A 12,984-nucleotide genomic window follows, 5' to 3' on the forward strand; every position below is an offset into this window, starting at 1 on the left:
AATGGGAGGCAGTGCTGGGGGCGGGACCGTGACCCAGTTCGGGCCAATGAGGCAGGCGGGAGGGGGAAGCACATGGCTCTGCGCGTGCTGCCTGCCTGGGGGGGGGGTGTGGAGAGGAGAGAAGCCGCTTAAAGGGGCCGATGTCCAAATGATTGTTTTGGGAAGCAGAAAGCCAAAAAATTGGCGTAGTGGAAGTTTAGGAAGAGGGGGATGGTTTCTGGAAGAAGACTGATGTCTGATGTTTTTAAATACCCAACTGTTTCCCCACCGCGCCTGGAATCAGACCACTGAAAAACAGGAAGTATTGTGTCCCTTTAATAGCTTTGCTTTGGGGGTTCCTCCCCTTCTCTTGCGGGGAGGCTTGGGACGGGCGGGCGCAATCCTCGATGGGGACTCTCAGCGACCATGGGGGGCACCATCCACTGTAAGACAGAGGGCACGGCAGGGGGAGTTAGGCCGGGCTGGACCGTGCAGGGGCGTGGGCTGCCGCGCAGGGCCCCCCCACAGAGCTGTGACGGGGAAATCGCAATGCACCGGGTTGGGAAACGGCCAGATCCTGGACCAGCACTGGGCTGAACCACGAGGAGGCAACCGAGGGTGGGATAGGGATGTCTGTTCAGCACCAGGGTGGGCGTGAGGCCTGGACTGTACCATGCTGAGAAGCCAGCTAGATCACTGGGCTGAACCACAGGGCGGCAGCGGGGAGGGAAAGGAATCGTATTTTGTTGATTCTCAGAAAGCCGGAGGGCCGCTGTTCGCACCGTGCAACAGCACAGGGTCATACCACAAGGAAACAGGGAGGGGATCCAGACTGTACCATTTGGTCACAAAAATAGGAAGGACGGACCAGTAGGTAATTGTACCACTAGGCAGCCAAGAGGCTCGGGTTATGTACCAAGTTACAAAGCTGAGAAGAGGAAGGACAAATCATGGACCCGCAATGGTCGGATGTGGACTGTACCACGTCGGGGAGCTCAGAAGGCTAGACCATACAGAAGCCGCAAAGCGGGGTGGGTCTGTGTTATATTGAAACACCATGGGGAGACACAGAAGCGGGTTAGACCAAGACGTGGAGGGGGTGGAGACTGGACCATACCATGCAGGCGGTAGTTAGGGCCTCGGCAGCGCCTCTCGGGGTGCCGGGGGTCCCTGTTGCCCCTCAGTGCCCTGTGGGCCAAGGGCTGCAGGGGCCGGCCGTTCCCGCTGAGGCTCTGGAAGATCTGGGACGGAGGATTCTGGCTCAGGAGTCTCAGGGAGTGCATCTGCCGGGGAAGGAGGGTGGGAAACTGGGAGTGAATAGTGAATGGTCCTGGTGATGTCACGCCGGAAACCCCGCCCTTGAGAGCGTGTGGGCGGAGCCTGTTCTCAGCCCCACCCCACCCCAAGGGTTGTCAGACGCTCTTGCCTCCTAGAGTCCCCAGCCTATGAGGACAGGAGGGTAGGCGAGGCAAGAGGATGCGCAGGCCAGTGAATGAAATACCCAGGTCTAGGGGCGAGGGGGGTGTGGACAGAGGGTCACCTGGAGGGAGGTGATATTAAGGGCTCGGTCAATGAGGATCCAGGTGACAGTCTCCGAGCAGGGCGGGGTGCTGAGAGAACCCTGATAGGTGATGAAGCCGAAGGATTCGGGGAATAGGAGCTCCAGGCTCAGGTCTTGAAGAAAGTAGGCATCATCTGTGGGATTATCAGGCCAGAGTGAAGAGGGGTGCCTCTCTTGGAACACCCCTCATGTGTCCCCCCACCCCAGCACACCAGGGACTTACTCTTGTAGGAGATGCGGGTGATGGTGTCACGGTTAAGGAGGCGACTGAGGAATGGGTTTGAGCTACCAGCCACCTGTGTGGGGTGTGAGTCAGGGAGGCAAGAGCCTAGAAGTCCAAGCCTTCAACCCCCCCATCCCCCAGGACCCGGGAGTCTAGGCCTCCCCGCCCCCAGCCCCCCTCTTCCCTCAGACCCCAGATCCCAGGCCTGGGGCTCCTTCCTCCTCAGAATCTTGCCTCTGCTCACATTGACAAAGAGGCTGAGAATGGCCAGGCCATTGGGGCCCCGGGAGGCGGCGCTGAGATTCCCGTAGAGTTCCTGGTTGAAGTGAATGAGCTGCACCTGGGGGGAAGCACAGAGAGTGGGGGTCCTCCAGCAGAAGGGGAGGAGAGAATGGCTCTAGCTTTGTGGGCCTGAGTCGGGTTGAGGATTAGCGCTTAGGGTGAGAGGCCAGTTCTGTTGGGGAGGACTGGGTGAAGCATTAAGAGAATGAGGTAGGAGGAACTGGGGTGACTGGGGGTGGAGGGTCTCAGGTAACAGGTCAGTGGCCACCACCTCAGCAGAGAAGCCCTGGTGGTTGATCTGGTGTTCAGAGCCAGCTCCATCTCGAGCTCCAAACAGCAGCCGCAGTTCACTGAGTCGGTGGCTATAAAGGAGGGGACCCCCAGACACATTGACCACAGGCCGGGGCGCAGGCAGGAAGGAGACATGGCGGCCGGTGTTGTACAGGGTTCCCCGGAGCTGTGGAGAGGCATGAGCTGTCAGGGGAACATGGTGAAGACCTTTCCCTTCCATTTCCCACTCCTATATTTTCTGAGTCCAACAGTCATTTAATCATTCAGCATAGTTTGAGCACCAACCACTTTCTGGGCTCTGTGCTGCACCATAAGAGGTGCCCAATATTGGTGACTTCATTTAATTAACAAATATGGACTGGTCTACCACTATTGCCACAGATGGTAAAAATAGAGCAATAAACATGTAGACAAAAACCCTGGACCTCATGAAACTTTTGTTCTAATTGGAGAGAGATAGACAATAAATAATGAATCACATAAGAAACGGCTTAATTAATTACATCTTGCATTTGCTGGGAGGGACTAGGAGCTCTGAGAAAGTGCAATAAGAGGGCCGGGCGTGGTGGCTCACACCTGTAATCCTAGCACTCTGGGAGGCCAAGGCAGGAGGATCGCTCAAGATCAGGAGTTCGAAACCAGCCTGAGCAAGAGCGAGACTCCATCTCTACTAAAAAATAGAAATTAGTTGGCCAACTAAAAATATATAGGAAAAAATTAGCTGGGCATGGTGGCACATGCCTGTAGTCCCAGCTACTTGGGAGGCTGAGGCAGGAGGATCACTTGAGCCTAAGAGTTTGAGGTTGCTATGAGCTAGGCTGACACCACGGCACTCTAGCATGGGCAACAGAGTGAGACTGTGTCTAAAAAAAAAAAAAAGAAAGCGCAATAAGGGACCAAGTTTAAATGGGGGGAGGGGTCAGGAAAAGCTTCTGAAAGAGGTGACATTTGAATGGAAACCTGAAGGGTAAGCATGGGTTATCTGCAAAAGAACAGGGAGAAGGGTATTCTAGGAAGAGGGAACAGCCAATGCAAAGGTCCTGAGGCAGCCTGTTTTAGTGACAGCAAAGATACCAGTGGGACCAGAGTCCAGTGAACAAAAGAGAGAATGGTAACAGGGGCCAGATGGTACAATGGTGCAGGGCCTTGTTTTGAATTTTTATTTAAATAAACTGAATATATATATAACACATTGACAGAGTGCCAAACAAAACACATAGTAAGTGCTATGTGTTTGCTATTATTACTTAACCTAATAGAAGTATTTGGAGCAGGAGGTGTGCATTTTAGACATCTCTGTAGCTGCGAGGTGGAGAATGGATTGCAGGAAGCAGAGAGGCAGGCTAGCAAGGAGGCTATGCCACCAGTCCAAGTGGGAGATGATAATGGCATGGATGAGAGTGGGGGCCGAGGAGGGGGCGAGAAGAGAAAGGATTTGAATAACATTTAGCAGTAAGGCTAGAAAGGACATAGATTGGAAATAGCAGTGAGGGAAGGGATGGGATGGGGAATGGCTCTGAGGCTTTTTGGCTGAAGGGTGGCGCCAGCTCTTCTAAGAAATAATATTGCAAAGTGAGTCCCATCATGCATGCTGCTGGGACCACACTGCCTGCTTTAAACCCAACACTGTCACTCTAGCTTTGTGGCCCCAGGCAAGTAACTTAACTTCTCTGTGCCTTGGTTTCTGCATCCATAAAATAAGGGTAATAATAGTGGTATTCTGTGAGCTTGTTAGGAGAATGAGAGGGATTATCAGGCTTTTAAAACTGCCTGGCATGGGAAATGTTCTGGTTTTCATTGCTTCTACAGAGATGGGAATACTAGGGAGCCATGTTTGGGGAGGGAAGAACAGGTGATCCATTTTAGAATGTAAGGAGCCTTCTCTCCACCCAGTAGGTATCCCCTCTTTCCCCAAGGCTGACCTCCCACCCAGCACCCCATCCCCCATCCCACTCATACCCGCCCCCAGTGGAGTCAGGAGCTCCTCCCTCCAGGCCCCTTACCTTCTCTCCTCCAGTGCTGAGCCTTAATGGGGGCAGAAAGGGGTCATAAAGGACCCTCTTCAGCTCCACATCCACAGGGCTCTGCCGCTTCCCCACGGCACACAGACTCCAGGCTGCGTTCACCAGGCCCCAGAAGGGAGGCCCTGGGGACAGGGGCAAGTCAGAAATAGGGACTGGATCCTAATGCTGGGATCTGCTGAGTGGGCTGTGGTCTCTACTTCTGGATCCCTGGAGAGAAGGGGCTGGGGACCTGGATTACTGGGTCTGAGGGAGAAGGGCGCTGGGATCCAGAATCCTGAGTCCTAGAAGAATCTTGAAATAGTTTCCTAAGACTTCCTACATCCCCAAGCCTCTCTTAGACCCAACCCATCTTAAATTAAGTCATTATGGAAAGAACTACAACTCCCAGCAGGCCTCAAGGCTGCCAGCCTACCCATCTACTGCCTGTCAGCCCTAGAGCCCCATGGGAGTTGTAGTTCTTTCAGTCTCCGTTGTCCCACAGTGGGATAATGAATGTATTGAGGAGAGGAGTTGCAAGGGAGAGCGGGAGGAGGTGGGGGACCCGGCCACCAAGGCTCTGGTTCCCAGCAGAAGCCAGGGCCTGCCTCTCCCTGCGCACACACACATAATCTCCACCCCCACACTTTCTTTCCTTCCACTCACTCCCACTCACTACTTGAAATGCGCATGTATAATGTCCCTTGGTGAGCCCCTGGGGTTCAGAGGCTGGCCCGACTCCTGAGGGAGGGAGGAGGGGGTTGGGACTTCTGGTCCTGGGGGGGGAAAAGGGGTTGGGGACCCAGAATCCTGAATCTAAAGGAGGCGCCTGGGGGCCGGACTCCTGGGTCCCCGCCTAGGCTGCACCTGGCACGAAGTTTCCCTGGAGATTATCCTTGTAGCTCCACCAGTCCTCCGGGTCGGGTGCTGGTCCGATGTGAGCTGGGAAGACAGCAGCCTGAATCCTTCTCCGTGCCACCCCCGCCCTCACCCCCTCCCTCAGGGCTCCTGCCCGGAACCTCGGGTCTTACCTGCCGCCCCCAGTGCGGCCCAGAGGACCAGCGCTCGAGGGGCGCTCAGACGAGCTGCAGCCCCCATCCCCAGGAGGCCTCCGAGGGACCCCTTCCCAAAGCCCTGTCCCCCTCTCTCAGCTCCTCTGTCCCCTCTTCCTGGGACCCTGTCTCTCCAGGACTTCCAGCCTTCCTCTCCTCCCCGCAGGGAGTCCCGGTTCCCCAAATGCTGAGGCAGCGGGGGACTGAGACCCCCCTCCAAACCCACTCCTCTCTCCTCTTCCTTCTCTCTGTGCCTTTCCTTTTTCCTCTCCTCCTTTCCCGGAACCCTCCAGTCTCCCTCTACCTCCCTGTCTTCCTACTCCTCTCTCTGCCTTCTGCTCCCCCTCGGGCTACCTCTTGGTTTCTAACCCACACTCCCCTCTCCGTTCTCTTTTCATTCAGCTCTCCCAAGCCACCTAACTCCAGGTCTCCATCCTGCATCTCTCACCTCCTCCTCCTCCTCCTCCTCCCTCTCGCCCTTCCCTGCTCCTGCCTCTTCGTTCTCCCCACTCTCCTTCTTCACCTCCTCCCGCCCTCCCTCTCTGCCGGCCTCCAGCTTCGCGCTCTCTCCACCTCCTCCTTTCCTGCCTCTTCTCTCAGTTTCTCTGCCTCTCTCTTCTCTCTCGTCCCTTCCTCCCTCCTCTCCCGCCCTCCCTCCCTCTCTTCTCTCTCTTGGTGTTATTTAATTTTGTTGTGTTGTTGGGGGGGGGCGGGTGATCTCACAGCAGTGCACACTCCTCGGCCTGGTGGTGGGGGTGCCCTAGGGGCAGGATTGGGGGGCCGATGGGGAGGGGGGCTGGTCCCCAGCTTCCAGCCGCGCCCGGGGCCGCGCGGGCGGGGGTGGCCCGGACACCTGGGGCCCGGAGCTGGCTGTTCCCATCCTCCGCAGAAAGGGCAGGTGGGGGGGCGCTTAAGGTGGAGCTGGGAGAGTCTTCGGTAGTCTCATTGCTCAGGGCCGCCGGCCTCGGAGGATCGGGGTTCCCCTGGCTCGCGGGGACCCGGGCTGGAGTCGCCGCAGCGCCGGCAGCCCCCGCCCAGGGCTCCCCTGGCTGCTCCGCCAGGGGCTGCCTTAACCCGGCTGGGGGATCCCCTGGGAGACTGGGGTGCAGTGCGGGCCGCTGGCCGGGAGGGGGAGGCAGAGACCTGGCGAGGGAGAGAGAGGCAGGGAGGGGGCCCCGGGAGGACGGAGGCGAGAGAGCTGGAGGTGAGGACCCACATCTGCGGAGGCTGGGGAAGGGAAGGGCAGGCTGAGATAGATGCTGAGAGACATGGCGGAGGGAGAAGGCAGGGTAGAGATGCGAGAGCACGATGCCAGGCAGGAGGAGGCGGGGCGGGGGAGACAGAGAATGAATGAATGATACAGGCAAAGACAGAGATAGAGAGACCCACACTTAGAAGCAAAGAGACTCAGAGACAGAGAGAGCAGAGAGAGACCTACCAATCCAAAGGGGGGGTATAGGAGGGAGAAAGAGATCCAAAAACAGACCAAAAAACACACTAAAAATATTAAACAGAGACAGACATAGAGACACACGTACAGTAATACAGGCAGAGAGAAAGAGAGAGAGAGGGAGGGACAGAAACACACACATAGAGCTAGAGACAGAGAGACCTGGGGACAGGCAGACACATACACATCTATAAATAGAGACACTCATGCAGAGAAAGAGCCTTCAACAGAGAGGAACAGATGGACAGAGATAAAGAGACCCAGACAGAGGGAAAGAGGTCCAGAAACAAACCCACCGGCATAATGGGGGAGACTGGAAAGGAATCGGGAAGACAGAGGCATTGGGGATAGCGAGTTTGAACAGACATTTAAAGACCAGAGAAGCAAAAATCCAGAGACATTCAGGGAGAGTCAGAAATGGAGAGAGACACAGAGAAAGCACACAAGAAAAGTGTGTATTAATTATCTGATGCTGCACAACGCATTACTCTAAAACTCAGTGCCTTAAAATGAAAAATCAACGTTTATTGTCTCCCAGTGTCTGAGGGTGAGGAATTTGGGAGTGGCTTTATTGGGTGGCTCTGATCTCTCAGGAGGGTTCAGTTAAGCTGTCGGGCCAGGGCTGCAGTCAGCAGAAGCTTTTTTTTTTTTTTGAGACAGAGTCTCGCTTTGTTGCCCAGGCTAGAGTGAGTGCCATGGCGTCAGCCTAGCTCATAGCAACCTCAAACTCCTGGCTCAAGCAATCCTCCTGCCTCAGCCTCCCGAGTAGCTGGGACTACAGGCATTCGCCACCATGCCCGGCTAATTTTTTTTTTTGTATATATATTAGTTGGCCAATTAATTTCTTTCTATTTTATAGTAGAGACGGGGTCTCGCTCTTGCTCAGGCTGGTTTCGAACTCTTGACCTCGAGCAATCCGCCCGCCACGGCCTCCCAGAGAGCTAGGATTACAGGCGTGAGCCACCGCGCCCGGCCCAGCAGAAGCTTTTTAAGACCTAATCTCCAGAACTCACATATCTTTTATTCTGAGTCGCCGAGTCTAGCCTGCACTAAAAGGAAAGACATTAGGCTCTCTCTCTTGAAGGGAGGAGTATCAGAGAATTTGGGGACTTATTTTAAAACCAGATGGGGAGAGAGAGACACCCTTCTATGTACTAGTTGTTCATGTCATCCTCACAGTGATGATGTAGAGGTTATTATCCCATTTTACAGATGAGGAAACCAAGTCTCAGAGGGCAGAAGTGACTTGCCCAGAGTTATACAGTTGAGGAATGGTGGAATGGGGGTATGTGTAAATGTACAACAGAGAGACACAGAGAAAACAAGATAGAGACATATGTGCCGAGAAGTGAAGAAAATGGCAGGGAAAGAACAGCAGAAAAACTCAGCTCTGTCGAAGACATAAATCAGTAAACTGGCAGCTGCCCCAGACCGAGAGTTTCCTGGTACTGGGCTGGCCTTACACTCTGTAGACTTAATTTCAGCCCACAAAGCTGTCCCATGAGGCGGGGCGCAGTGGCTCTCGCCTGTAATCCTAGCATTCTGGGAGGCCGAGGCGGGAGGATTGCTCAAAGTCAGAAGTTCGAAACCAGCCTGAGCAACAGCGAGAGCCCATCTCTACTATAAATAGAAAGAAATTAATTGGCCAACTAATATATATAGAAAAAATAGCCGGGCATGGTGGCACATGCCTGTAGTCCCAGCTACTCGGGAGGCTGAGACAGGAGGATTGCTTGAGCCCAGGAGTTTGAGGTTGCTGTGAGCTAGGCTGACGCCACAGCACTCTAGCCTGGGCAACCGAGTGAGACTCTGTCTCAAAAAACAAACAAACAAACAAACAAACAAAAACAAAGCTGCCCCATGAGAAGACTGAGTCTCAACAAGGAAAGTAACTCACCCAAAATATAGTGGGTTTAATGGTGAGTGCCCCCCAAAAAGATATGTCCACCTAGACCCTGTGAATGAGAACTTATCTGGCAAAACGATCTTCAATACTGTAATTAAGGATCTTGAGATAAGATCATCCTGCATTATCTGGGTGGACCCTAAGTCCAATGACAAGTGTCCTTATAAAAGGAAGCCATAGAGAGGTTGGAGACAGAGGAGAAGCCCATGTGAAGACAGATTCCGAGACTGGAGTGATGCAGCCACAAGCCAAGGAATGCTGGGAGCCACAGAAGCTGGAAGGGGCATAAAACAGATGCTCCCCTAGAGTCTTGGGAGGGAGTATGGCTCTACCAACACCTTGAATTTGGACTTCTGGCCTCTAGGACTGTGAGACAATAAATTTCGGTTGTTATGAGCCACCGTATTTGCAGTAGTTCTTTATGGCAGCCAATCCAGGGGTAGGGAGAAATAATGAGAAAGACATGGAACAGGTTGGAGGCGGAAACAACGAAGGAACTAGAGATATGCAGAGGGAGAGACAGGCCTACTGACACTGCAGGAAGAGCAGGCTCTGCCCAACTCCTCCAGGAAGCCCTCCCTCACCACCCAGCCTGGGTCAGTGCCTGCTGTGGACATTCACAATAGCCTGTGCTACCTCCATTAGAGCATAAATCTCACTAGAGAGGGACTGTGTCCCCATGTGTCCTTTCTTTTTTTTTTTTTTGAGACAGAGTGTCGCTTTGTTGCCCAGGCTAGAGTGAGTGCTGTGGCATCAGCCTAGCTCACAGCAACCTCAAACTCCTGGGCTCAAGCAATCCTCCTGCCTCAGCCTCCCGAGTAGCTGGGACTACAGGCATGTGCCATCATGCCCGGCTAGTTTTTTTTCTATATATATTAGTTGGCCAATTAATTTCTTTCTATTTATAGTAGAGACGGGGTCTCGCTCTTACTCAGGCTGGTTTCGAACTCCTCACCTCGAGCAATCCTCCCGCCTCGGCCTCCCAGAGTGTTAGGATTACAGGCGTGAGCCACCGCGCCTGGCCCCATGTGTCCTTTCTTGAGGGCCCAAGCCTGACCCATCTCTGGGTCCCCAACCTCACTGCACTCGGAGCCTGGCATACAGGGTTCCTCAGGAGAGAAAACAGGCATGACCGAATGAACCCACGCCCCTGATGTCTCTCGCTAGAGAGTCTGCCTGCTCCTGTGTGTCTGGGAGACACTTGGATTTTCTGCAATGCCCACAGAGGGCCTCACCTCCTCCAGGAAGTCTTCCCTGAACTCTCAGGCTTGGTCAGGTGCCTCTTTTAGGCTCCCATCGTGCCCTGTGCTGCCTCCATTGTTACATGCCACACCGAACATGATTGCACCCAGGTCTCTGTCCTACCCCCCTCCCCAGCTCAGATGGGGCAAGTCCCAGATCTGACTCAGGCCTCAGGGCCAGCATTTTCCTGGGAGACCTCAAGAGAATATGTTGAATGAATGAAAAAGTGAGTGAGTGAAGTCAAAATACAACGGACTGTGGCATTCAGAGATGGGTGAGAAAACAATTTCTTTGCGTGAGGCATAAGAGGAAGGCTTCCTGGTGTAGGTGACATTTAACTTCCTGACTCTCTTTTTGTCCCCATAATCCCGATCTGAGCTCAGAACTCATATTCTCCCACCTGGGTCCTCCCCCAGCCTCCTTCCCAGCGTCTCCCCCTGTCGTTTCCCTCCCTGTGCATTCTGCTCCCCACAGATCCCAAAGGGTTCTTTTTATAGCCAGAGTTGACCCTGCCTCTCCTATGGCTTCCCAAGATGTCTGGACAAAGTCTCCACTCCTCAGCCTTTCTTATTTTTTTTTTCTTTATTTTATTTATATTTTCTTTTTTTTGTTTGTTTAGATAGGTTCATGCTTTGACTCAGCCTTTCTTGTCATGACCAAATTCTTCCTCTGTCCTTCAAAACCCACCTCTGAGAGAAGATTCCTGATTTCTAGGCTGTTTCAGGGACTTCTCTGGGCTCACCCAGTGAACTGAGCCAACTCGGCGGTGATGATCGCTCATGTTGGCCTGTTTTAACACTGTTTGGGGCCAGGTGTGATGGCTCATGACTGTAATCCTAAGCACTCTGGGAGGCCGAGGTGGGCGGATCACTCGAGGTCAGGAGTTCGAAAGCAGCCTGAGCAAGAGCAAGACCCCCCCCCCCCCCGTTCTCTACTAAAAAAAAATAGAAACAAATTAATTGTCCAACTAAAAATATATAGAAAAAGTTAGCCGGGCATGGTGGTGCATGCCTGTAGTCCCAGCTACTTGGGAGACTGAGGCAGCAGGATTGCTTGAGCCCAGGAGTTTGGGGTTGCTGTGAGCTAGGCTGATGCCATGGCACTCTAGCCCAGGCAACAAAAGTGAGACTCTGTCTCAAAAAAAACCACAAAAAACACTGCCTCTGGCACAAAGCTGAGCCCGCCCCTCCCTTGCTCACAGACCCCCATGGTTCCCCACTGCCCCTGGGAAAAAATCCCAGGTCCTCAGCCTGGCCTTAGAGACCCCACAAACCCTGTCCAACTGTAATCCCCATACCAGGCCCTTAGGTCTCTGGGCCTTTGCCCAAACTGTTCCCACTAACTGGCGCTCCCTTTTCCACATCTCTGCTGGGGCAAATTTCTGCTCAAACTTCTGTACACTTCAGGAGTCTTCTCCTCTAGGAAGCCATCTGACAATGACAGGAGGTGGGCAGGGGCCTCTTCTGAGCTCTGGAGGCCACCTGTGCTGCCTCCATTCTAGTGCACAGACAGACTGGGCCCAGTGCCCAGAGGGGGAGGGAATGGCCAGGCCGGAGGTGGGTCCCAGATGTGGATTTCACGCCTATTCGTCTCGGGCGCTGGGAACAAAGTTTGGGTCATAAGGAACATATGGGACTCACTCTGCACCACACTTTCATCTCCTACCTCCCCAGCCCTGGAGTGGGAGGCGGCGGGGCCAGGCCTGGGTGGTTCCCACAGCCCCTCTCGGCCTCCTCACCTCTCTTTCCCCGCCGTCAACTCCCACTGCCTCCCAGAGCACAGCAAAATCCTCCTGCCTTTTGGGTTTTCTTTTCCTGGGGTAGGTGTGGCCTCTGGGCTTTTTAATAATAACAAACTCTACTGGCCCTTAGTCGGTGTTAGGCACTGTTCTAAACCCATTGCATAGATTAACTCATTTAATCCTCAAAACACACCCAGTGGATTATTGTCTATTATTATATCATCATCCCCATTTTGCAGGTGAGAAAACTGAGGGACAGGGAATAACAGTGCTGGGATTGTTTTTTGTTTTGTTTTGTTTTGTTTTGTAGAGATGAAGGTCTTGCTATGTTGACCAGGTTGGTTTCGAACTCTTGGGCTCAAGCGATTCTCCTGCCTCAGCCTCTCAAGTAGCTGGGATTATAGGCACACACCACCGCACCAGGCAGTGCTGGTGAATGAACTCTCTAAAGCAGCACCATCCGACAGAACTTTCTGTGAGGTGGAAATATTCTATATCTGTGCAGTCCAATATCCTAGCCACCAGCCACTTGAAATGTGGCTAATGTGACTGAGGAGCTGAATTTTTTTTTTTTTGCTTTTTTTTTTTTTATTTCGGCATATTATGGGGGTACAGATTTTAAGGTTTCAATAGTATCCTATGACATCATAGCACATGCTGGTTCCCCATTGGCTGAGAGCCTCAGTTTTCTCTCAGAGAAGGAACAGAGTTGCTTTCCAGGTCCAAATGGACTTCAAATCATATCCCTTTCTCTAAGACTCCCTCAAAGTACTCCTTCAGTGACTCTCTTGAAAAGACCACCCAAATTTGAAATTGTGTTGTTGGTTGTGGGTGCAGGGGCAGAGGTCAGGATGACAAGGAAGGTTCTAGGTCGTGACAACCTTCTATTCCATAGTATGTACTAGCTCCTGCCTTTTCAGTACCACCCCGTCCTGTAGATACACTATCGTTGGGTAGGAATAGAATTCTGCTTAGCACCAAGTGATGTCATTCAACACCGTGGCTCCCAATTGGCTATTCTCTCAGGAATGAATCTCCACTGTACTTCAAAAACAGGTGAACCTATCAGAACCCTCTTGACATAATCATTCAAAGTCCCTGTATTCCTTTCTCAGAGTCCATCCGGAGGCCCACCAGGAACCAAAAGTTCCTACATCTGGAACTTTCTGGAAATCTGGAACTGCTGTCCCTTCTTTCATTAAATTTCCCGCCTTTACCAGCCACGCCCCTCCCATTGGCATTTGGCCTATCATCAGG

General features: G+C 53.0%; 1 protein-coding gene across 1 annotated transcript; it reads right to left on the bottom strand.

Annotated features, from left to right (window-relative positions):
- Window positions 1-293: 293 nt before the first annotated feature.
- On the bottom strand, window positions 294-6,087 carry CA11 (carbonic anhydrase 11). Its single transcript, XM_012754420.3, has 9 exons — window positions 5,368-6,087; window positions 5,204-5,278; window positions 4,340-4,482; window positions 2,317-2,502; window positions 2,008-2,103; window positions 1,764-1,836; window positions 1,520-1,674; window positions 1,097-1,262; window positions 294-422 (listed from the first exon to the last, which is right to left on the bottom strand). The coding sequence occupies exons 1-9, from the start codon at window positions 5,432-5,434 to the stop codon at window positions 397-399; spliced, it is 987 nt and encodes a 328-aa protein (XP_012609874.1). The 5' UTR covers window positions 5,435-6,087; the 3' UTR covers window positions 294-396.
- Between the last annotated feature and the right edge of the window lie 6,897 nt (window positions 6,088-12,984).

The sequence above is a fragment of the Microcebus murinus genome, chromosome 16, assembly GCF_040939455.1.
Source record: "Microcebus murinus isolate Inina chromosome 16, M.murinus_Inina_mat1.0, whole genome shotgun sequence".
NCBI lineage: Eukaryota > Metazoa > Chordata > Mammalia > Primates > Cheirogaleidae > Microcebus > Microcebus murinus.

What these genes read in the sequence shown, in the direction of transcription:
- CA11 (XM_012754420.3), bottom strand. Translation starts at nt 5,434, where the DNA reads ATGGGGGCTGCAGCTCGTCTGAGCGCCCCTCGAGCGCTGGTCCTCTGG. An exon ending in TCAGCACTGGAGGAGAGAAG is followed by an intron (nt 2,503 to 4,339) that starts GTAAGGGGCCTG and finishes GCCTCTCCACAG; the next exon opens with CTCCGGGGAACCCTGTACAA. An exon ending in TTCTCAGCCTCTTTGTCAAT is followed by an intron (nt 1,837 to 2,007) that starts GTGAGCAGAGGC and finishes CACCCCACACAG; the next exon opens with GTGGCTGGTAGCTCAAACCC.